Raw genomic sequence first — 25,457 nt, 5'->3', positions numbered from 1 at the left:
TCTCCTGTTCTTTATAGTCATTATTACTCTCTGTCCCATCAACAGCTGCATCTTTGTATCTCTGCTGGTTATGGAAGATGTGCAGCGGGTTTTCTGATAAGGATCAAGAGTATTATAACTGGGAAGTAAGTGGGTAACAGCAATGCCTTAGTAGAGCATAGATAGGTGGCAAGGGAGAGACAAAGCAAGAACAAGGAGGAAAGGGAGGGGGAGAGCGGGGTGAGAGGCCATGAGAGGATGGTTCATGGTTGCCAAGCAACGATTGATAACCAGATCCCCAAGCATCTTGCCTCTGCTGCCCTGCCCTCCCTCCAGGTCTAAATCAGACACATAAACCCATGGGCATGCACAGAAAACAACATACATGGAGTAAACTTGCTCATTAAAGATATATATGTATTACTTGAACTTCAATTCATGATAAATAAAAAATCTTCTTTTGAAGAGGCTTCACAGCTGCAACAGTGAGAATGTGCAACAAAGAGCCCAAATCTAATTCCCTAAAACAGTTGTGATTGATGACACTAAGACTCACTAAACTGTTATTGTGTTTTCCTCATAAGCGTTTTCTCTAAATGTGTAAAATCCATACACCTTGTCTCTCATTCTCATGTTGCCGACTAAGGCTTTTGCTATACTGTAAATTCTCATCTTTCTCTGCCTGTTGCAGATGCTAGTGGCATGGCATTTTAAAAAGCAAAGCCAAGGATCTGTATTCAAAATACGTTGTCAGTGTGGGTGGTTGTCAGGTGTTTCTTCATAAGGAAGCAACACATAAAGAAAGAAAGGAAAACACAGAGAAAAAAATAAATTATAAGACCCAATGTGTGGTGTTGCAGCAAATACAGGAGTGGCAAGGTAAAAAAAATAATAATAATTATAATAATAAAAAAGCCTATTTGAGGAAAAACGTTTGATATGGTTTAATTTTATTTATCGCAAAACATAAACGTTAAAATGCATGTGGTTAAATAAAGGAAATGCATTCATTTCTTTATCCTCTATCAGAACAGAAGGAGGGAGTGTGAGACAGAGACGGTAGGAGATCTCCGTGCAGGTACCTGTTAGAGCGCAGGATGATCAGATTAAAGGTGTCAGGGTTTGTTAATCTGTGAGGGAGGAACAGGCTTCGCCACTTGCGCACATCGCCCCATTCATCGCCAGCGACGGGAAGCGGAGGAGATTGGATACTGACGCGCATCGGGGAATTTCCCCCCCTTTTCTCTTCCCTATACAATGGACACCTGCAGGGTACCAACCTGGATATGCCTTCTTCTGCTGTGGCAGGAGGGATGTTTGGCATCCCAGTTCCCCACACAGCTCATGTAAGTATAACCCAGTGTTTTTTTTTTTCTGCTCAAATCCTTGACAGACTGCTTTTCGGAAGCGTTCATTGTTGTAGCCGTAACAGTAGGTTCTTATGACTACGATTTTAATTATTTTTTAATGAGACACAATGATTGCGTGGGAGTGGGGACCGGTGTCCCACTGGCCGGTTCGTTCATGAGCCAGACAGACATATTAATAGCAGAAAGTATTTTATCTCAGCTGTTTGCTGGGATCCTGACGTTGATCAATGTTGGTCACCAAAAGCGGCAGATTGTCGCCGGTGGCCGCGCGCAACCGTGACAGCTCGTCAATGAAGTTGTGGAGGAGTTACAATCGTTGCCCTCCAACCTAATGCTGTATTTAAAAATGACAGAGGATGTCTTCAGTAAGGTATCCTTTAGGCATGTTCACGTGTTTTATTTTTTTTCAAAATTTAATTAAATATACTGTTTATTGTTTAAAAAACAAATCCACGTTTATGTTTATCATTTTCAATGGGAGTTGGCTTATTTGTTCCTTTTGTATCTATAAGGAAAATACAGTCTGATTAAATGCAAACGGTTGTGTTTTGACTTTACACAGAAAAAAAAATCAAAGACAGCTCATGGGATACAAGAAGAGCGCGGGGATCCAGGGGCGGAGCTAGATGGGGGGCCAGCCACAAGAATCTCCAGTCTGTGTGGGTTAATCTAGGGAATAGTGCACACGTTGGAGGTCAGACAGGTAAACAAGCGCTGGACCCGGAGGAGTAATGGAGAGGACTGTCAGTCGGATTTCCGATGGGTACTTGAACGGAACATGTGGAGGTTTTCCCCTGCTCAGTCTAACTCAGTTTTTCCTTCCAGGGGAGAGAAGGCCCAGGAATCCAGTAACCCAGGAAAGCTTCCTGTGGGGAGCAAAGACAAAAAACTTGTTAGACTCAGAGAAACAAAGCTAGGTTAGACTCAGCTAATCTCTGCTTGGCTAGAGTACCCAAAACTGGCAAACACTCTGGCCTCGAGGTAGTGACAGCTCACAGCTAAAATACTCCTCCAGATAATGATCCAACAAGCCGCAGGTGTGCAGGAGGGCCAACAAGGACAGGGCACCACCTGGTGGTGGATGGAGAAAAACACACAAACAACCACAAAAACAGACCACACAAACTGGATTCCTAACAACAGGTATAGAATTAATGCTCTTTCCAGAGCTAGATTTTGTGTTACATGGGGTAAAGAGAAAATGATGTGTCTCTGCAAGTCCTCTAGGAGTCTTCAGTGAAATCATAGATAAATAAGAAATTTAATAAAAACTTATCAAATAATCAATTTACGTAGATATTAGTGCTTGGAAATATCAATTTTATGCAGAATGGTTTTTGATACAAGTAGGTAAGTGATAATGGAAAAGATTTACGCCCCAGGACTCAAAACTGAGTTTTATCCACTATACCTTTTATCTAGAATTTAGGGGTGTTTAAATATATATGTATTTGTTAGCAAAGGCTGTAGGAAAGTATAGTTTGTTTGTTTTTTTTTGGTTGATTTTCCCGTTGGAACAGTGTAGATTGACCCTGGGTTCTGGTGCCTATCTGCTTTCGGCCACCCCTCAACGTACATTGGTTATTGCCTAGCCACCCTTATAAATATTTCTGGTTACGCTAGGGCTGGGCGATATAGAAAAAAAGCTTATCGATTAAAAAAATGCACATGTGTTGTGGTTTGAGAGGGCGGCGCTTGGTGACGGCGTGCCTGGGTCCGCGATTGTGATTGGTTGGGAGGAAGCAGTGACTAGCATAAACCTACATGCTAGGCTACAATGAGAAGGAAGGAAAACTGCGTTTCTTTTTTATCGAACTTTTATCGACCCTCTTTTTTTCTATTGCGCCACACGTCTATCGATCGATATATATCGTTATTGAATTATCGCCCAGCCCTAGGTTACGCCTTTGGATAAAACCAACTCGCTTTACAATGCTTAATTATGATGGCAGGGACATTGTAACTGGGAACTAGCAGCATTGTTCTGTGGTGATGCTCCTTATTATACTACAGTATTTTGCAGATTTAGAAAGCCAGAAAATGTAAAAGGCAAGCGATTTGTTGAAATCATAAGTTTGGCCAGACTGTAATGTTTTCATGCATTGAACAGAACTATCACTTTCATATTTTTATAAACAGAGGTAGATAAAATATGATTTATTACAGCGGAGAATGTAAAGATTTTGGGTAAAACTTCATCAGTTAGAACTCCGAGTTAGAGCCTTTGTTTCTACTTTTCATGGGCTGGTTACTTTGTTTTATTTTAATTTATTTAATTTAACCTTTATTTAACCAGGGAAAAAAATCCCATTGAGATTAAAAACCTCTTTTTCAAGGGATTCCTGGCGAAGAGGCAGCAAAGTTACATAAGAAACAGAGATACAAACATTGATTTTGGGTAAAACGTCATCAGTTAGAACTCCGAGTTAGAGATTTTGTTTCTACTTTTCTTGGGCTGGTTACTTTTGTATTTTATTTTATTTAACCTTTATTTAACCAGGAAAAAAAAATCCCATCGAGATTTAAAAACCTCTTTTTTAAGTGAGTCCTTGCGAAGAGGCAGCAAAGTTACATAAGAAACAGAGATACATTAAAATAAATGACAGGTACATAAAAAACATATCAAGTAAAACAATTGCAGATCATTGAAGCTCCCTTAAATTATTTAACTTTCAGCTTAAAAGCCTTTAAAGATAAAAACTTAGTCAACTTATGTAAAGATGTTTGCTAAAGACTGAAAAAAAAGTTTGAGATTCCAAATTCTTACATTTTTTTAGTGAGATGATAGAGTTATATTATGCTATATTAACCTCTTGCTGACACTGCTGGTGCTAACCTGATTTATGAGAAAGCTTCAATAACTGCTGTCGACTGCAGTCCAGCAAACATAAGTATATTATTGGGTCATATACAAGTTTGTTTGAAAATTAGTACCAAATTAGCAAGTGTTTATAAAGTATTTATGCTCAAAATAATACTAAAGCTATGGTATTGATAACAAATAAAGTGATATTGTGATATTTTCATTTGACATAATGATAATTTCTGAATCAAACTGATTATTGTTTTTTGGCCATATATGGACCACTATTGATAGGTAATGACCACCGCAGACCATGAACACCCAGAAATACAGTTTTTTTTGCTTTAGATATACTGAGTAGTTGTTTTTTTACCTTTTTATAAAATATCCACTGGCTGCCTAATATACCCCAACCACTAAAGGGTACAATGCCAAAGGAATAATAACTGTTCTTAAATCTTCCGGTCATAATTTGGAATTTGGTCATAATTTTTGCATGATTGGAGATGGTTTGTGTCCTCATTGTGTTTGATTTGTAGTCAATCTATAAAAATTCTGATAGACTACGAGGAAAAGAAGAATGGATGAACAACATAAAACAGAAGCCGGTAAAGTTAAAAAAACATTACAGTTTTTATTGCTCAAACACAGACAGAATAATTTAAAAGAATTCAGCAAACTTTATTCAGCTCTCTGCTGAATTATTCTGTTTAAAGAGTAAAGGACTCTTTAAACAGGAGCAATTTGGCAGATGCTTGTCTGCCAAGTGGAAGAAGCCTCTAATTTATAAATATGAAACCAACACAGTTATTTACGTAAAACCTTTGGAAATAAAACTGTTTACTCTAGATTATCTTTAATATGTAGCATCATATTAAAGACAATGTTAAAAATTACAGGAACATTTCAAAGCTTAAAGAAATAATTTGTGTTGGTCATTCTTTTTAAATAAATCGCTGTAATCCTTGGTGAAAAGCTTCAGTAGTAAAGATATATATATATATATATATATATATATATATATATATATATATATATATATATATATATATATACACTATATTGCCAAAAGTATTTGCTCACCTGCCTTGACTCACATATGAGCTTAAGTGACATCCCGTTCCTAATCCATAGGGTTCAATATGACGTCGGTCCACCCTTTGCAGCTAGAACAGCTTCAACTCTTCTGGGAAGGCTGTCCACAAGGTTTAGGAGTGTGTTTATGGGAATTTTTGACCATTCTTCCAGAAGCGCATTTGTGAGGTCGCACACTGATGTTGGACGAGAAGGCCTGGCTCTCAGTCTCCGCTCTAATTCATCCCAAAGGTGTTCTATCGGGTTGAGGTCAGGACTCTGTGCAGGCCAGTCAAGTTCATCCACACCAGACTCTGTCATCCATGTCTTTATGGACCTTGCTTTGTGCACTGGTGCACAGTCATGTTGGAAGAGGAAGGGGCCAGCTCCAAACTGTTCCCACAAAGTTGGGAGCATGGAATTGTCCAAAATGTCTTGGTATGCTGAAGCATTCAGAGTTCCTTTCACTGGAACTAAGGGGCCAAGCCCAGCTCCTGAAAAACAACCCCACACCATAATCCCCCCTCCACCAAACTTTACACTTGGCACAATGCAGTCAGACAAGTACCGTTCTCCTGGCAACCGCCAAACCCAGACCCGTCCATCAGATTGCCAGATGGAGAAGCGCGATTCGTCACTCCAGAGAACGCGTCTCCACTGCTCTAGAGTCCAGTGGCGGCGTGCTTTACACCACCGCATCCGACGCTTTGCATTGCACTTGGTGATGTATGGCTTGGATGCAGCTGCTCGACCATGGAAACCCATTCCATGAAGCTCTCTGCGCACTGTTCTTGAGCTAATCTGAAGGCCACATGAAGTTTGGAGGTCTGTAGTGATTGACTCTGCAGAAAGTTGGCGACCTCTTCGCACTATGCGCGTCAGCATCCGCTGACCCCGCTCCGTCAGTTTACGTGGCCTACCACTTCGTGGCTGAGTTGCTGTCGTTCCCAAACACTTCCATTTTCTTATAATACAGCTGACAGTTGACTGTGGAATATTTAGGAGCGAGGAAATTTCACGACTGGATTTGTTGCACAGGTGGCATCCTATCACAGTTCCACGCTGGAATTCACTGAGCTCCTGAGAGCGACCCATTCTTTCACAAATGTTTGTAAAAACAGTCTGCATGCCTAGGTGCTTGAATTTATACACCTGTGGCCATGGAAGTGATTGGAACACCTGATTCCAATAATTTGGATGGGTGAGCAAATACTTTTGGCAATATAGTGTATATATATATATATATATATATATATACTGTATACATATATAATTGACTGGATCAGAGCAGGCTCCTTTTGGGAATTAGATGGTGTTTTTATACCACATTCTGTTTTTCTGTCTGGACTCGACAGCCCCTTTCTTTGCCTCTCTAATGACGTGTAATTAGAGTGTAGTTTAGCAAAGCCACCCAGTGAGATCCCCACTACAGGCCAGCTCATTACTCTTCTTGGTTCTAGTGTATCATGAACATCTGAGTCTCTGTGTCTTGCATTGTGTATCTGCTTCTTTCTCCACTTTCACACTCATTTGCTCTTCCCGTGTTTGTAAAAACAATGTAGGGCAATGTCTGACCCAGTTGCCATATGGATGTGTGAGTGTGCTTGTGTTTAATTATCCAGCGTTCTACCACAGGCTGCAGTAATCAAAGTTCAGCAACCAGAGCAGAAAAATGATGCAACCTCAGCTCAACTTCACCATCTTCATTATTTTTTATTAGCTTTCAAAATTACTGTTGTATTAGCCATTTTATATACTATTAGTCATAAGTTACCAAATATACAGTAGTCCTTAAAGACAATAATATATGACAGTAGGTTTTCATGCATAGCATTTACGAAATTTGAACAGTGGACAGCGGCATCCAAGGCAGGAAGCAGTCAGCAGCTTATTGACCACGTCTATCTGGTGGTGGATGATAATGAACATTACTACTAGTGACTGCACTAACCTAGTCTTATAGTTCAGTATAAGCCCAGAGGATGAGGCTGGTCCCAGCCTTTTGGCTACCAACAAGAGGGGCACCGCCACATCCAATACATAAGCCCAAGATGCTGATATATTGGACGTCAGAGGACAGGCAGGAGATAAGAACCGAGCAGATGAAGGAAGGCAGGATAATACAGAGGGCGAAGTCAAAGCCGTTGCCAGTAGCATGCTCAGTAGTTCTAGTCAGGAGATCAGAGATACAAAGAGGTACCAAGGGATAATTCACAACAGAGTCGGGATGAAGTTCCAGGTTCGGTAAACAGACAGGCAGAGATCCGGCAGGAGTCTGAAGACGGGTCAGGCAAACAGATCAGAATGGGGACAGGCAAGCTCAGAGGTTTAGATGCAGAACAGATCAGGATCAGGCAATATAAATATAGGTACACTACAGAACTTCTCACCACAGGCTCGAATAATCTGGCCCTGATGACAGGTCTTAAGTCTGGTAAATAGAGACTTGAGCAGGTGGATCAGATGAATGGTAATGGAAACTGGGTTTGGAAATGAGTAATTAAACTGGACATCAGCTCCATGATCATGACACATTGGTTATGACTGGAAAGATAAATTACATATGCATGCATCATCTTTCTAAAAGGAGCTATTAGACATACAACTATTATAATAAGTTAATAAAAAATATATGGTGCTATGAATAACATTCTAATTTACTAATAATATCATATTAAGAAAAAAAAGGCCCCTGAAAAAGTAAAATCAGATCAGTTTTTATATAAATGTAGAGCCAACACATGTCAACAACACGTTACTTAGACATGTCAACTCAAGGTACTTTATAGGTGAGTAAGTTCATTAAAACCATACAGACATACAAGTTAAAACATTTTCTAGGGAAGCATTTTGCCTCATTGAGTCATTGACACCAGGAGTATTTACTCCTGGTGGATGAGCATATGAGTATTTGACTGTGAACAGTTGCTTGCATTGTGTAGTTGACTTTACAGCAGTCCTTTGGACTAAGCATGTATGAAACTAGGGTGTACAGTGAACCCTTGCTATAACGCGGATCACTTTTCACGGTCTCGCTGCTCCACGGATTTTCATCATGCATTGTTAAACTTTATTGTCAAACATATTAATGGTGGCATGTCGGTTTATAAGGATCTTTTGGCCCAAAAGAAAAAAGAGCGACAACAACTACCGATAACTATGTTCTTCTCTCCAAAAAACACACCTGCACTGCAGGCTTTAGAAGAAAAAAACGCCACAGAGCAGAGTCAGGATGCAGCGGCTCGGTCAGAACAGCAGTGAAATACTGTACTGTACACGTCAGTCACTATTTGTCCTACTGTACTTTGTATTTTTTTTCATAATCATTTTTCATTTTCTCCCGTTCCAATCCGTCACGGCGGGGCGGTGCTGATCCCTGCAATATTAACCCTTCATTTTGTATTGATGATTAAAATTATTACTTATTTATTTATAACTAAATTATTTTACAGTACAGTACAGTAGTTAACAACGTTCATACCGTACTTTTATTTGTTAAACAAATGCTTGGGCCTGTAAAAAGTTTTTGTTCCTTGATTTCAATGTTGTATGGAGTATTTCATTGTATAATAACTGTAATAAAATAAAGGTTTCTACTTGACGGATTTCACCTATCGCGGGTTCTTTTGGAACGTAACCCCCGCGATAAACGAGGGTTCACTGTATATCAAAACTTGTCTTTTAGAGGAATAAACTAGAGATGAATCGACACATCGTCTGGCCAATATTTTTTTGTTGATTTGATATTTGTATTTTTTGTTTTGTTTTGGTCGATATCTGCATGCTTAAGCCAGTTAATTAGTGATTTCAGCAGCCATGTCTTAAGATGAAACATGCATTGAACATGTAATTTGCTATCCATTATTAATATTTTCTTTGATTAATGTTTTAGTTTTATTTAGACAGGTGTAAAATTTGGTATTGTTGTTTTATTTTTATTATCTAAATTTAGAGAGACTAAACCCTATCGGCCTAAATAATTTACCCCAAAAATGTTTGGACCTATCAGATGATTTTAATATAATCTGTATCGACATTGACCTAATAAGCCTGTATGGGTCCATCTGTAGTACAAAAATCCAGCAAATCCAGGCTCAGTGGCCTCCTGCCATGACCAAACAAGAGTTTAAGTAGACAGAGTACACAAAAAAGGAACACAGAAGCACTGGTCTTGGAGTAAATTTCATCTAAGAGAAAAGTTATTGGTTAGTTGGTGTAGGAACTCCTGTATTGGCTTCATCTAGGAGAAAAACACAACTAAGCAGATGAATTATCCTGTTTTTAAGTCTAGAAGCAGAAAGAGAATACATAGTTAGTTGTAATAAAATCTCAGCTGATAGGTGTGTCTGTTAGAGAGGACAGGTTAACCACTTAAATAGAGGACCAAATGTATCTTCTATAAAAAACGAAAAAAACAAAGTGGTTGGCCTTTGAAGCACAGCTGATTTCCTACTCCAGGAGTAATCAAAGGGGACAGAAACAATGACAACATTCTTCCCTCCCCTCTACTTCTTCAAGGTCAATCCACAAAGAAATGGGGTTTTATAAGGGGAAACAAAAGTAATGTGATTTATAAGTACTGTTACTAACATATAGGCAGAAGTGGATGACACTTGTCCAACAGTAAAAACCTTGCCAAGTTTTCCTTCATTCTATTTACTTAACAAGAGTATGTGTTGTGGAGACGGAAATTAAAATTGTCTAAACTAATTTTTGTACAGGCTTTTTACTTTCTGAACCTGTTTATCAACCTTAGGGTTGCAACAATATACACTATATTGCCAAAAGTATTTGCTCACCTGCCTTGACTCACATATGAGCTTAAGTGACATCCCGTTCCTAATCCATAGGGTTCAATATGACGTCGGTCCACCCTTTGCAGCTAGAACACCTTCAACTCTTCTGGGAAGGCTGTCCACAAGGTTTAGGAGTGTGTTTATGGGAATTTTTGACCATTCTTCCAGAAGCGCATTTGTGAGGTCGCACACTGATGTTGGACGAGAAGGCCTGGCTCTCAGTCTCCGCTCTAATTCATCCCAAAGGTGTTCTATCGGGTTGAGGTCAGGACTCTGTGCAGGCCAGTCAAGTTCATCCACACCAGACTCTGTCATCCATGTCTTTATGGACCTTGCTTTGTGCACTGGTGCACAGTCATGTTGGAAGAGGAAGGGGCCAGCTCCAAACTGTTCCCACAAAGTTGGGAGCATGGAATTGTCCAAAATGTCTTGGTATGCTGAAGCATTCAGAGTTCCTTTCACTGGAACTAAGGGGCCAAGCCCAGCTCCTGAAAAACAACCCCACACCATAATCCCCCCTCCACCAAACTTTACACTTGGCACAATGCAGTCAGACAAGTACCGTTCTCCTGGCAACCGCCAAACCCAGACCCGTCCATCAGATTGCCAGATGGAGAAGCGCGATTCGTCACTCCAGAGAACGCGTCTCCACTGCTCTAGAGTCCAGTGGCGGCGTGCTTTACACCACCGCATCCGACGCTTTGCATTGCACTTGGTGATGTATGGCTTGGATGCAGCTGCTCGACCATGGAAACCCATTCCATGAAGCTCTCTGCGCACTGTTCTTGAGCTAATCTGAAGGCCACATGAAGTTTGGAGGTCTGTAGTGATTGACTCTGCAGAAAGTTGGCGACCTCTTCGCACTATGCGCGTCAGCATCCGCTGACCCCGCTCCGTCAGTTTACGTGGCCTACCACTTCGTGGCTGAGTTGCTGTCGTTCCCAAACACTTCCATTTTCTTATAATACAGCTGACAGTTGACTGTGGAATATTTAGGAGCGAGGAAATTTCACGACTGGATTTGTTGCACAGGTGGCATCCTATCACAGTTCCACGCTGGAATTCACTGAGCTCCTGAGAGCGACCCATTCTTTCACAAATGTTTGTAAAAACAGTCTGCATGCCTAGGTGCTTGAATTTATACACCTGTGGCCATGGAAGTGATTGGAACACCTGATTCCAATAATTTGGATGGGTGAGCAAATACTTTTGGCAATATAGTGTATGTATCTGTATTAATCCGTTCAGCGTTCTTGTTTTGGCGTGGCATGCATAGAAAAATATCAATTTTTATTTGTTTTATAAACTTATCTAGAGATGTAACGGTCTGTGATAACTGTCGACTACTCTGTCAAGGCTGGATTGTTCAGGGCAGTTCCACTGAGTGCCTCCCATTGGCATAATGAAGAGCAGACACCATGTCACTACCTTATTTGTACCGGGAGCAGGATCTATCAGCATCCATCAGCCCAACCAGCAATAAATCTCTGTTGCCATGTAATTCCTTTTACAAAATGACAGAAAATACTTATTTTTATAACAAATTCTATAAAGCGTATGAAACCACATTGTTAAAAAAAGACGCTGCTGAATTAATAAGTGGGTTAATATCCTTTCTTTTATATCGTCCATCTGTACCCTCTCTGTCCCGGAATTGCAGTCCCTGTCCAAATTTTGAAAGCAAGTTTTTTGACTTTGGATTTGTAAATGATTTGGTTTTTTGTTTTTTTTACTTGGCTTTCTCTACTTATTGCACAAAAAGTTACTGTTGGCAAAGAAACAAATAATTGGCCATTGGTGTATCATATAGCAACCTGCAGGCTGAAAGCATGTATAGATAGACAAAGATTTTTTCAAGTATTTGTGTACTAACCTCTGCATGCTCCACTTCCATACCATTTCTGACACTTTACTTGTACCACGGTTCAGCTCAAACGTTAGACATTCTCAGGGTTAGTTCTACAAACCCTTCTACTGATCAGGGTTTTTTCACAATTATGTTGCAGTGCTAACTTAGCAGAGTGTAACGGATACCTTGCGTTTTAAACCTGGATATCCATAGAATGCAGATACTTATCCAAGAACTAACTCTGGGTTTATAGCAATTCTGTTTTATAAAAAAGAGACCCCATGTAATCAGTGAGTAGTGCTGGGCACTTAATTGCATTTGCAGAATATTCATAATTTAACGTTGGGTGTTGCAAAAGAAGATGCATCCTTTTTTATTACATTCACCAAAAATAAACAGAACCTTCTAATGAATTTTATTTTACAGAACAAGAAAGTCCCACCATGTCCAGGACTTTGGCCCAGTCCCCTTTCTCTCACTTGCACTTGTTTTGGACCCTAGCGTTTCGATTTGCACGTTCACGTGTAAGGTGTAAGGGAACTGCCCTTCAACCCTTAAAATTATCTTTTCAGACTAAGGGAGGTCAAGAGCTGACTTGGAATGAGGTGGCCTCCCAGAAATAATTAATTGAAAGGAAATATGCTGTTCGTCTGTTGAAAGGAACTGCACAAATGTAAATATATTTTACAATTAACCATGGGTTTCTAAAAAAATATGTTGGGATATCTTAGTTAGACGTCAATACAACTGAATTCCTTACTGTTGTGTTAAAATATGAATATTGCAAAATCGCTATTTTTCGCAATACACAAATTACTGGGAGTTTTTTTTAATGCAAAGTAGGGTGATTATGACAGCAGTGGGTTTGGTTGGAGGTTGGATATTGGATGTTCGGGCTCCGCGGGGTCGGCGGAGTCAAGTTGGGTGGAAGTCTGATGGGACTTAAATGCAGACACTGAAGCTGAATGTGGTTACTTGCAGATTTAGTTAAAAAAAAAGGTGGCAACTGAAGCAAAAATCCAAAACATAAATCCACAAAAAACTGAGAACCAGGAAAATTCACAAGAAGGGGACAAACCAGTGACAGTGACTGAGGAGGAGACGCATACAGTATATGGGAGAGAAAAACAAAGACCAGGCTAATCAGCTGATCGGGAGCAGGTGTGGACACAGGTTTCTAGAAAGGAGCTAGGCAAAAGAAAACTGACAGAAGAGGGAAACAGAGGGCCAACAACAAATACCTAAGATCACAAGTACAATCAAAATTAGCTAGAATAACACAAAGTGGATATAAAACCAATGAAAACACTCAAAGGTTGGTTTGATTGGGGGACTCATTTCAGCCATCGTCTCTCAGCTGCTCTGGGACGGGGTCGCAGTCCCTAGGTTGGATTGGGCATGGAATGGATCCCGCTGGCTGTGCGGGGCTTGAGTGTCCAGTGTCCGGCTTCTAACCAACTTCACTGCTGTATAATTATGCATGACAGCTTTTAACAAAATCACATTATCACCATTTCTATCTTGACGTGTGGTAGTGCAACGGTCACTTCAGCAGCATAGACGGTATAACGTCAAATAATTGTCCTTGCACTTGTTTAGTGCACATGGTAACTGTCATAAGGCATGATTTTCAGGTTTATGAGTAATATCTACATAATTCCTGGGCTAATCCATATGAAAAAAAATTGTACAATATAAACGCTACCTATTGTCTTAAAACATGATTAAACATACGCTAAAGAGATTAATAAGTGAAAAATAGCGTCGGAGCCGTCTTCGGTTTTGCACATTTCTTCTCCGTTGGTTGGCTACACAGAGAAAGGTCATCAGCACCCAAAGAATAAGTAAAATAACTGCTGGAGCCGGCATTTCCAAACAGTAGGAAAACAGGGAACAACATTTTATTTTTTTTATATATATACATAATATACAGGAAAAGAATTATACAAATATATAGAAGCAGAGACAATCATATTACTGTAGTTTCAAGTACATAATAAAAAAGGAAGTAGATTTGCAAAAACAATAGTGATAAGTGTATTTGCAGGCAAATAAATTTGTGAGGGCTTTGAGATTTGAGATTAATTTGGTTAAATGGGTTAAGTGAAGGATCAGTTTCTGGTATATGTTAACGATGGAGTTAGTTTGTTTATTGTTGATATGTTTTGCAGATTATATGTATTTCTTTATTTAGGTATCTAACGCCAATAAAGAGGGATAGATTAATTAGGTTTACCAGTTCCTTGTTTGGGTGTGTAAAAAAAGTGATAATGCTATGGATAGAGAGGGTTATAATGAAGGTAAATTTTTGAGATAAGTATTGCTCTATTACTTTTCATGAAGGATGTGGTTACAGGAAATGTGATGAATACTGTTGGTGAGGGGTTATATCAGGTTAAATATTGCAAAAGGCACAATTTTGTATTTATTTCAAGATATTTAGCAAATTCATTATTTGAAGGATATGTTATAAAGAATTTTTAAATGAATCTCACAGATTGTATTGGTAAAAGGGTATTGATGAGGTAGTGACCATGATTTGCTCCAGTCTACTCTATTAAATATATGGAGTTTCAGTAGAATTTGATCTTGGTTGGAAGCTTTTGGATTATTGAAATGTGTTGCGTATGTGTTTTTGAATTTGGTGCCAAGAAAATTCTTTGTGTTGAGAAACCATTTGGTGGTTACAGTTGGAGAAAATTGTGATGATTTTAATAAGGTTTAGAATACAATGAGGATGCACAGTATAATTGATTTGTATTCCTTGTATCTTATTGGAAACTGATATTTCTTCAAAAAGTTGTGGTAGCTAATATATTACCATGATTGTCTATTAATTTAGAAATGGTTGTGATACCTTTATTTATGCAAGCTGATTCATTACTTTTACATTTTGTAATATATTTGTTGTTCAATATTATGCATGTGTTTGGTGAAAGGTTATGAGTATGGCAGAGGTTCCATCCAGAAGGTTGTGACTCAGGTTGTGTTTACGCATGATGTAGGTGAACACATCTCTGAATTGTACAGGCTATTTATTACCACCATCTACTGTGCTGAGATGTAATTTTACAACTAGTGGCGTCTAATTTCTTAAGGAGAAAATCTTCAATTGCACTTCACTCATTGAGTGTACTTCACTGTGGAGGGAACTCATTTGGGTGTTCGCAGAACCAAGCGAGAGAAATGGGACTGGGCCTTTGTTTTGAAGTTTGAAGATGTTTCGCTTCCCATCTAGGAAGCTTTCTGAATTCAAAATATCTGTTGTAGCTTTTGAGTTCCAGGCTTATAGAGTCGAACAAACAAAAGCATTGTTATGGCTTAGAAAACATGCAAATTGAACCGAAGAAACAGTCCCACCCCTTAGTAATGGGGTCGTGGCCCAAGCCTTTGAAAAAGGAGTCATTAGGGTCATTGTTGGCCTGGCTGACCAGGCGAGATGTTTTGGTACCCTGCATGACGACATAGTTTTTCAGATGAATCCAGGAAGTAATCAACTCCATCCCTGCGTTGTAGGGTTTTGAGAGCTGGAACCTAAGACCCCCCCCCCACTTTTTTAAGGTTGGTTTTGCTCTCTTAACTTAGGCTACGTTCACACTGCAGGCTTGATGCTAAATTCCAATTTTTTTGTGAAATCCAATTTTTTCGCGTTGCCATTCATATTTCCAAATATATGCAACTTGTATGTGTGTACTGCCGTCATAAATGCAGGAATCCCGGCACTAGCCTCTGTCTTAGGGTCCTGCTTTCCCGCTATCATCTCAAACCTCATCGCCAAGCAAGGGACCAAAATATCTCGCCTGGTCAGCCAGGCCAACAATGATCTTAACGACTCCCTTTTCAGAGCATGGGCCAGTATCGGGTTTCACAGGTCAACAACGACCTCAACAACTCCCCATTACTTAGTGGTGGACCTGTTTTTTCTGTCAATTTGCATGTTTTCAAAGCCTTAACAATGCTTTTGTTTGTGCCACTCTTTAAGCCTGGAGCTCAAATGCTACTCCAGACATTTTGAACTGAGAAAGCTTCCCGGACGGGAAGCGAAACTTAGATTAGATTAGATTCAACTTTATTGTCATTACACAGGTACAGGTACAAGGCAACGAAATGCAGTTTAGGTCTAACCAGAAGTGCAATAGCAGCAAGTGCAGGATAAATAATGGTTCCATAAGTACAGAACATGGGTTTCTACTGAATAAATATAGAGATGAATACCATTATAAACAGAATTTTACTGATAGATTTATCCCATGAATATAATATATAGAAAGCTAGTGTTATTAACTAAATATACAGCTGATATGTAACATCTTCAAACTTAGAAAACTAATTTTATTTTAATTTTTTTTTCACTTTTTTAACTTGGTTGGAATGACTATGACCTGGATGACGGAAAATATTCACCAGCAAAATGTACATTTCTACAATCTTCCAACTTTTACAGCTTATGCGTAGTATTCCTGCAGTAATTAAATAGCTGGCAGGATTTTTTAGTTTGGAAGTCAAAAATCAGAATATCTTGGCTTTCATTATTTATCTAAATGACTTTTTTTACATTGTGTTATTCCCTCTGGTTTTTCTTGCAACGTGTCTCATGTTTCTCCTTCAGTGTACTTTTGCTGAACTTTCCACATCCACTGTGTATTGGTGTCTCTCTCTTTTTTTTTTTTTTTTTACAGCTTTTTGATCCTCTTTTTCACTCTGTCTTGTTACTCAGAGTGACTGTACAATGTAATAGTTGATTTACTTTATTGTTTTGGGATATGTCTTGTGGCTCCCCAACAGCAGCAGGCTTTGAAAAGAATTTAGCTTGTGTATTTTTTATATCCATTGCAGTTGAACATTGGGACATACAGTAATTCTCTATGCCTATTGGTTGGTCTTTCTAAGCATTATGGTATAGCTTTTTCATGTGTTCACCCACAAATAAACTGATATTATTCTGGTCTGACCCTATGATAATGAACAAGACATGGAAACAATGATTTCCTATTGCAAGTATTGGTGTGGGAAAAAAATCAGTTGGGTGATACATTCTGATTTACAACTGCCCAATATTATATTTATCTCTCAGTTCCTAATACCGATATAAAAAAAATAAAAAAATTGGTTATAGAGTCCATCTCATGCCACCACAAGGGTGAAAGCTCCATAAGCTTTCAAAATTCACCAAAACGTCAGCCAGAAAGCAAAGATACTGAAAAGTAGTCTGTGGTCTCCACCTACAGAACCACTCCTTTACTGAGTGTGTCTTGCTAATTGCAAATAATGTCCACATGTGTTCTATTCCATTTGCACCAGAGCATGTGAAACTGATTGTCAATAATTGTTTCTTCCTAAGTGGACAGTTTGATTTCACAGAAAGTGTTATTTGGTTGAAGTTATGTTTTTTTTCCTGTTATTATTTTGAGCAGTGTGTTTTAAGTTTTCAAACAAAAACAAACAAACAAACAAAAACAACAAAAATCACTGCAGTATACCTACTTTATTTTTTTTTTGTTGGGGCTTCTTTTTTTTTTTTGCTTAAGTTACTGCACCTATTTGGCATTGTAAAGAGGCAAACAGCCTGCAGCACTGCTAAGTTGTCAAAGAACTCTTTTTTTTTCATCAACATTGTTGTGTTTGGCATTTCTCATCTTCCTTTTGGTAACATAGTAGTTTGACTATGGGTCAAGCCAGTTTGCAGGGAAATTCTGTATTATCGTACAACACAAATTTTAAAAATTAAATCAGAAGTTGATTGTCAATGTGGGGGTGAAGGCTGGTTGAGGACCCAAATGCAGAGATGAGGAGGGCAGAGATAAGTTCTTGCAGGTTTAATGAAATCAGAAAGGCAGCAGAAACAAAATCAAAAAACAAAATACCAGAAACCAAAATCCAGGGGAAAACACATACGAGGAGCCAAGCAACACAAGAAACCAACACTGAAGAATTGCACAGGGAGAGTATATATAGGAGACAGAACAAAGACTGGGGTATTCAGCTCATATGGAGCAGGTGTGGATAGAAGTGACTAGAAGGGAGCTAGGGGAAAGAAAATAGGCACAAGGGGGCAAAAGCGAGTAACTCAAAAAAGCAACGCAGCTTAAATATAACACTGAATGGTAAATAAACCAAAGACCAACAAAACAGAATGACAGAGAAGATAACTGAAACCTCAAAGTGCAAAAGGGAATAACCATAAAATTGATACACTATATTGCCAAAAGTATTTGCTCACCTGCCTTGACTCACATATGAGCTTAAGTGACATCCCGTTCCTAATCCATAGGGTTCAATATGACGTCGGTCCACCCTTTGCAGCTAGAACAGCTTCAACTCTTCTGGGAAGGCTGTCCACAAGGTTTAGGAGTGTGTTTATGGGAATTTTTGACCATTCTTCCAGAAGCGCATTTGTGAGGTCGCACACTGATGTTGGACGAGAAGGCCTGGCTCTCAGTCTCCGCTCTAATTCATCCCAAAGGTGTTCTATCGGGTTGAGGTCAGGACTCTGTGCAGGCCAGTCAAGTTCATCCACACCAGACTCTGTCATCCATGTCTTTATGGACCTTGCTTTGTGCACTGGTGCACAGTCATGTTGGAAGAGGAAGGGGCCAGCTCCAAACTGTTCCCACAAAGTTGGGAGCATGGAATTGTCCAAAATGTCTTGGTATGCTGAAGCATTCAGAGTTCCTTTCACTGGAACTAAGGGGCCAAGCCCAGCTCCTGAAAAACAACCCCACACCATAATCCCCCCTCCACCAAACTTTACACTTGGCACAATGCAGTCAGACAAGTACCGTTCTCCTGGCAACCGCCAAACCCAGACCCGTCCATCAGATTGCCAGATGGAGAAGCGCGATTCGTCACTCCAGAGAACGCGTCTCCACTGCTCTAGAGTCCAGTGGCGGCGTGCTTTACACCACCGCATCCGACGCTTTGCATTGCACTTGGTGATGTATGGCTTGGATGCAGCTGCTCGACCATGGAAACCCATTCCATGAAGCTCTCTGCGCACTGTTCTATAGCTAATCTGAAGGCCACATGAAGTTTGGAGGTCTGTAGTGATTGACTCTGCAGAAAGTTGGCGACCTCTTCGCACTATGCGCGTCAGCATCCGCTGACCCCGCTCCGTCAGTTTACGTGGCCTACCACTTCGTGGCTGAGTTGCTGTCGTTCCCAAACACTTCCATTTTCTTATAATACAGCTGACAGTTGACTGTGGAATATTTAGGAGCGAGGAAATTTCACGACTGGATTTGTTGCACAGGTGGCATCCTATCACAGTTCCACGCTGGAATTCACTGAGCTCCTGAGAGCGACCCATTCTTTCACAAATGTTTGTAAAAACAGTCTGCATGCCTAGGTGCTTGAATTTATACACCTGTGGCCATGGAAGTGATTGGAACACCTGATTCCAATAATTTGGATGGGTGAGCAAATACTTTTGGCAATATAGTGTACTTTAAGCAGTGGAGGTTCAGTTGCAAAAAAAAAAAAAAAAAAAAAAGCTATAAGCACAGGGAAGCATAAATATTTCACAAATGTCTAATAGTAATATGGTAGATGTCTCCATTAATTCTGGACTAACACCTGACCAACGCTAGTACTGTAGATGAAATATAGTTGAAATGTCCTCTCCAAGGAACTATGGAACTATGGAAGCTTGACCCTACACATTACGACACTTGGAGTCCATTGAACCCCCTCCCTCCTTTCTTTAGCCTCTGGGACCTTGATTTTCTAATATAATACATCATTTTCATTAACTAAACAACAGGGGAGCCTTTCTTTTCTTTTAAAATTTAATTACTTACATAAATGAATACACTTTTTGATTGGATTTTTAATAACCTATAAAGCACCTGTAGTGCGGTAATATTGCATTTTTAGGACATAAAAAATAGAGCAAAATCAAAAGAAACATATTCACTCTAATACATACTGTTATAAGGAAGCTTAAACTAGCCTGTGGTCTTTGATAGTCAGAGAGACATATTGATCCTGACATGTCTCCCTTTTCTCACCTGTCTATGCACATAAGTTCTCCCTGATGGCTGACACTTTCCTTATTATTTGACTTAATGTTTGAACTCCTTGATAGAAAATTCAGTGGTAGGCAGCTGCTGACAAATGTTTTATCAAATGACTTTATGTTTGTTGTGGTCATTCATTCTAGATTGAATGTCACTCTGCTTGACCTGCAGGAGGGAATGTTTATGCTTTTGTTTATTTCATTGTAATGTGACTGGTTTTCCTTGACAGATAATAGGTAGAAAATGGGATGAATGACAGCTTAATTGTGCATTGAAATGCTTTTGACTTCTCTTCTACATTGGGAACATTTTAGTTACAAGATTGATTCTATGTTTTGCTTTATCCCATAGGATTAAAGAATGGGTTGAGCAAATGCAGAAAGAGCTTGTCACCTTGGCAGACACAGCCACAGCTGGGAAGAGCCTTACCGAGGTAAAATTTGTAAAAACTGAATTTAAAGATAGTGTGCTCTCAGTAACGAATCAACAAGACAGTGATACAAATTCTTGTTTGATATTCAAATCCATTAACTCCTGTATTTCATTTTAAGCACAATTTTACATAAAACAACAATTTTCCTTAAATGACTAATACAAATACAATTCCCATATCTGCTTGTGTGTTCTGTTTTATTCTGTTTTTATCTAGATTTTTCTGAGAAACAGGAACCTCTATACTGTAGAGCAAAATGATGCAGAAGAGCTGGTGGCCAGAGCAGCCAGGAACATAGAACAGCTGTTGCAGAAGAGGTCTGCTGCCTTGGAGGTAGGACTCACTGCAAGTAGAGAAACCAACTGTCAGTTTGCAAGTTTAAGTAGATGCTGTGCAGGAACCTCTTTGTCAACAAAGGCTGAAACAGGGCACACTTTTCCATCTGTTCCTTTTGCAAACCAAAACATTGAATGTGGATTTAAAGGTGCAAGATGGTAATAGTTGTTTCTCCTGTGATTTTCCTGTGAAGTTGTTGAGGAAAACATACATGCCAAGAGATCACAAAAACAAAATAAGGGTTATTTTAGTGTTTCTTTTCAATTTTGTTGTTTCTACCCCCTAAATCTGTATGCTCTCCTTTGATGAGCCCAATTGATTGGTGTTATTCATTCTTCAATTTAAGAGTAGATATCTTTTGTTCAGAAAGATCAAACATTTATTTAACTTTTAATTCTACAAATGTTTGAACATTCTATCAGTTTACCCCTTATCTGAAACGGTAAACATGCCGTTTTGACTGTTGTGTGTTCGGGAGTTGTGGCCTAGTGGTTAGAGCAGTGCGCTTGTGCTCTGAGAAGGGTGCAAGTACCTGTTTAAATCCCCAGAGCCTGCACTCTGGGTCCATGAGCAAGACCTTTGACCCCCGATTGTGGCAGCCCACTGCTTCCCAAGAGGATGGGTTAAGATGCAGAAGTGAATTTCTCCATTGTGAGATTGACGATGTTCAACAAAAATGTGAACAAACAACTAAAATTAATTTGTTTTTCCAAGGCTGATAGACACTAAAACTAGAGGTTAACACATTAAACTTTGTTTTTTATTGATTTGGTCTCAAACTCTAAACACTTTGGTTCACCCTTAAGGTGTATTTATACCTGTCACATTTGGCGCAACCAGAGTTTGTTTCCCTCCTTAGTGTGGACCTAAGTGGTCCGGAGCTAATAACCAAATAGACTTTGGTATGGTTCCCTTTAGGTATGAATAAAATCTGGCCTCAGCCCAACAAATGCAGAAAGAATCGGTCTGTTTGGACTTAGCAAGCTCCCATAGTAGTAAACATAGTAAAAGGTGTAAAGTTGATTAAAAAAAAAAGTGTTTCAATCTTTTCATGGTGATTTCAGAAATTTGTACAACAGATGTATAATGCTCCAAAAAGAAAATTTTGGAAAAACAAAATGAACCATTACAGATTATTGGCACACCTACCAGAAGCTCTGTCTTGAACCAGCTTTTCCTGAATATCTCCCAACGTTGTTTTTCTGCAATAAGGTTTTTTTTTCTCATAAAAATCAAAGAAAAATTATTTTGACAGAAGAAGTAGGGATGCTCTTTTGGGGTTAATAAGGTGGCTTTAAAAGAAAGCTGTTTTAATTAAGCTCTAGAAGAGATGTTTGTCTTCCCCCCTTACCTCCAGCAAAGACACCTGGCAGTTGCTGCTGCCTCTCCCCACTTTGGTACATTCTGCACGGCAGACTTCCCCGATTACTTCTGTCCTTCCACCACCTTTCCCTTACTCTGCAACTCTGTTCCCTCAGCAGGCTTGTCCAATCTAACGTTGTCCTCCAATTTACTGCTGAATTTCTTTGCTCCAAAAGTCGGTATGGCTGACTTCATCATCCTGGTTCTTGATGCTCTCTCTGCTGGGTTTCTGATTTCCCTTTTGCATTTTTTCTAAGCCAAAGCAAGGCTTTGTTTTTGGTCCACTCTTAAAAGCATCAAACTCAACGCTATTTCTGACGATTTGAATTGAAAAAGCTCCCTGGATGGGAAGCAAAACATCTTCAAACTTGGAGACAAAGTCCAGTAGATTGTTTTTTTTTTTTTTAAACTTTTTTTTTATCACATGTATGACTGAGAATCTTTACCAGCACATATCCGATGGTTACCTACCCTTGTCCACTACATTTTTGTGCAGTTTGACTCACATTGAAAACAGTATGTTTTACTGGATTTTTCTGTAATTATGTACTCAGTAGTGAAAATATTATATTTTAGACATTGCAAATAAAACAAAGCACAATAAATCTACATTGATCAACATTTTACTAATGTTGATCATGTTGATCATATATTGTGCATCCCACTACTTGTTTTTTAAACAAAAGATGATTTTTAAGCATATTTGATTAAAAAAAATACGTTGGAGTCTGTGAGGGAATCCATCCATCCATCAATCCATCCATCCATCCATGGATGGATGGATGGATTGATGGTTTTATGCAGTCTACTCACATGAAATTAACTATGGTTGCATGTGAATTAAAGGCAGGTATTAAAAACAACACCTAAGCTGCTCATAATTCAGTTTTTGTTTCATTTTTGTCAACGTACAATTTTTCTGTTGATACACTGTTACATATGAACAGTTTCCAATATTATTTCTTTACTTTTCTGTAAGCATCTGAGGAATATGTTTAATATGGAGGACCTGTTGGATGTACTGGCTGAGGGGAATTTGAGAAATTTAAAAGAAAAGTGTTCAGAAACTTAGCTTCATCTTATTATTTTTTCAGCAGTAGGGGATGCAGTAATGAAAGGCTTGACCCTGGGGAGTTTCTTTTTTTCCCTTCTCCACCCCCCTTTTTTCTCTGAAAAGTAGGTCAGAGAGGCAGGTCTTGATCATGAATTAAAACAGTTTCGATGTGATGAGAGAGCTTTCCCAACACCTCATACTATGGCTTTATAAGGCTTCTTGGTAATTGTCTGATTGGTGAAGGAACAAAAGTGTTTATGGATCTTCATAAACACATCTCTGACTTGTCGGTAAACATCATAGTGTTATCATAGAGTGCTCTGGTGCAAGAACATGCATAAAAAATTTTAACATAAGTTTGCATTGGAGTGAGAAAAAATTGTTTTCATAGCAAGTTAAGTTGTTTTTGGTATGAAGGGTTAGTTACGATTCATTGTTAGTGGGTCATTTGTGTGCCTGATTAAATCTAACCCTTTGACACATCACTGTCAATTTATGACATTTTTTCTTCAGTCCCTCCTGCCAATAGCTTTACAGAAAGTATTTGATTTCTCTGTCCTGAAGGGTGTGGATGGAAAACTAACAGTGAGCAAGTCTTAAGTAAAATGGCTATGTAAACAGGATAGATATCAGGACAGATGGAAAGAAACAGTTACTGTTGCACAGGATGGCTTTAGATGGGCAAACAAAGAATAAAGAAGGCTTTAAGAACTATTGTTATACAATAATTTAATAATTGGCTATTATTATAATGTGTTTGAAAATAGAAACACCGGCCAACTTTAATTAGAAAATACAAGTTACTTTTTCCAGGGTATTCTGGTTTTGTTTAGATTCAATTTTTGCTGACTGATCTCTGTGTAGTAGGTTTAGCTCTGGATTTTACCTTCTTAAAACAAGTGGCTAGTTTTTTTTGTTTTTTTTTTAGAGCAGAAACTTCCTTTAATCTTCAGTACCTTTGAAAAAAGAGCAGAGAGGACTAGCAATGTCAACAAAATGTCCTTTAGCCTAAGGCACTCAAACAACTTTTGTCTAAAATCCACTTGGTTTTAAAGTTTTTCAAACATTCCAAACATTTTTTCTCCTCTCTTATAAAATCTTATTGATCCTTGTATTTGCAGAGTCAGATAATTTTAGAGGCCACAGTTTGTGATGCACAGTTTCAAAAACAAGTGTTTGGCTTAGAATGGCTACTCATGCTTCCATAAATAAATGTGTGGCAGAATGTAACATGCATTATTAATGCCTACTTGGCTTCACAATGTTGAAAGAAATTACCTTGTCAAATTTCACAATGAACTGTGGTTTGAGCTACACAAGGTAGCTCAGATTTGTAAAAGCCTTTAGTTTTTAATTATTCTACTATTAGGTATTTTTCACCACTCTAAATTTTAAAGGTATGGTGTGTAATAATTTAAGGGATTCAAATACAGAATATATTCCATTCGCATATATTATTTATTATCATCTATGAACTTAAAGTATGTTAATGGTAGTAGGTCTACCATTTCTGAAGGCAGACATCTTTGCGCTATGGCAGCACACTGCTGACATACTATTTACTGTAGAGATCGCCATTACAATGTGACAATGTGTCATTGACCATGAGTGATCATGTGATTCTGGAAAAGCATAAAACATTCTATCAATGTGGAAAACCAAGGAAATGCTTTGAGACAGAGGACAGATGCCTATTGTCAATGAAAATGTCTTCACATCCGGCACAGCGAAAATTGTTGCTGAATATGTTTTTTTTCTTCAAAGGACTAAGATGTCTACAACAAATGGTACTGAACTTTGGGAGATAACAAAAATAAACCGGACAACAGAACATTTCCTGCGTGAGCTGTTCTTATTGGGTGCCCCATTCATTTGGAGGGTAAAAAAAGTATTTTTTCTCTCTTTCTTGATACTTGCACTGGAAAAAAGTCCCCTCTAAGAGACAGCTTGTATCGGGATACGTTTGGAACTCTTGGCCTTAGATTGATAGACTGACTATGTAATAGATTAATCGAAATTATATGGTGAGGCACTGCAGTGACCTCAACAAATAAATAGCTAAAGCAAAGCCAGTGCTAGAAAAACTGATGCTGTTGTTAAGGACAGATGTATTGAGGACTAAATACACTTACACTAAAAAATGTTTTATTGAAGCACTGCGTCCCTCACAGGAGGTGCTTGGTGGTTTGCTAGAATTTTTGAGACCGATCAATAATCTTTCTCCATGGTGTTATCAAACTCCTCTGAGGTTCACGTTTTTGCCTTTGCAACCACCTGGGAACAGCATACTCGGGCTTGAAATACCTGCTTGCTGTCTCAAGCTTCCCAAAAGCTAACCATGCTTGATAAAACTCCTTCTTCAGCTTGACAGCATTATGGCCACAGC

General features: G+C 38.9%; 1 protein-coding gene across 3 annotated transcripts in view; it reads left to right on the top strand.

Moving 5' to 3' along the window:
* The first annotated feature begins 1,008 nt into the window (after nucleotides 1–1,008).
* LOC119773619 (voltage-dependent calcium channel subunit alpha-2/delta-1) overlaps nucleotides 1,009–25,457 on the top strand; it is a 117,354-nt gene continuing 92,905 nt past the window's right edge. For all 3 annotated transcript variants that reach the window (XM_038270679.1, XM_038270677.1, XM_038270676.1), the window contains exons 1-3: nucleotides 1,009–1,325; nucleotides 20,238–20,319; nucleotides 20,536–20,652. In XM_038270679.1, the coding sequence (XP_038126607.1) occupies nucleotides 1,237–1,325; nucleotides 20,238–20,319; nucleotides 20,536–20,652 (288 nt within the window). In that variant the 5' untranslated portion in view covers nucleotides 1,009–1,236. The remainder of the gene's footprint in view (nucleotides 1,326–20,237; nucleotides 20,320–20,535; nucleotides 20,653–25,457) is intronic.

The sequence above is a fragment of the Cyprinodon tularosa genome, unplaced genomic scaffold, assembly GCF_016077235.1.
Source record: "Cyprinodon tularosa strain WSP-4 unplaced genomic scaffold, ASM1607723v1 ctg771, whole genome shotgun sequence".
Taxonomy (NCBI): Eukaryota; Metazoa; Chordata; class Actinopteri; order Cyprinodontiformes; family Cyprinodontidae; genus Cyprinodon; species Cyprinodon tularosa.
Note: the sequence above shows the minus strand (reverse complement) of the source record. Positions and strands in the feature narration are given on the sequence as shown.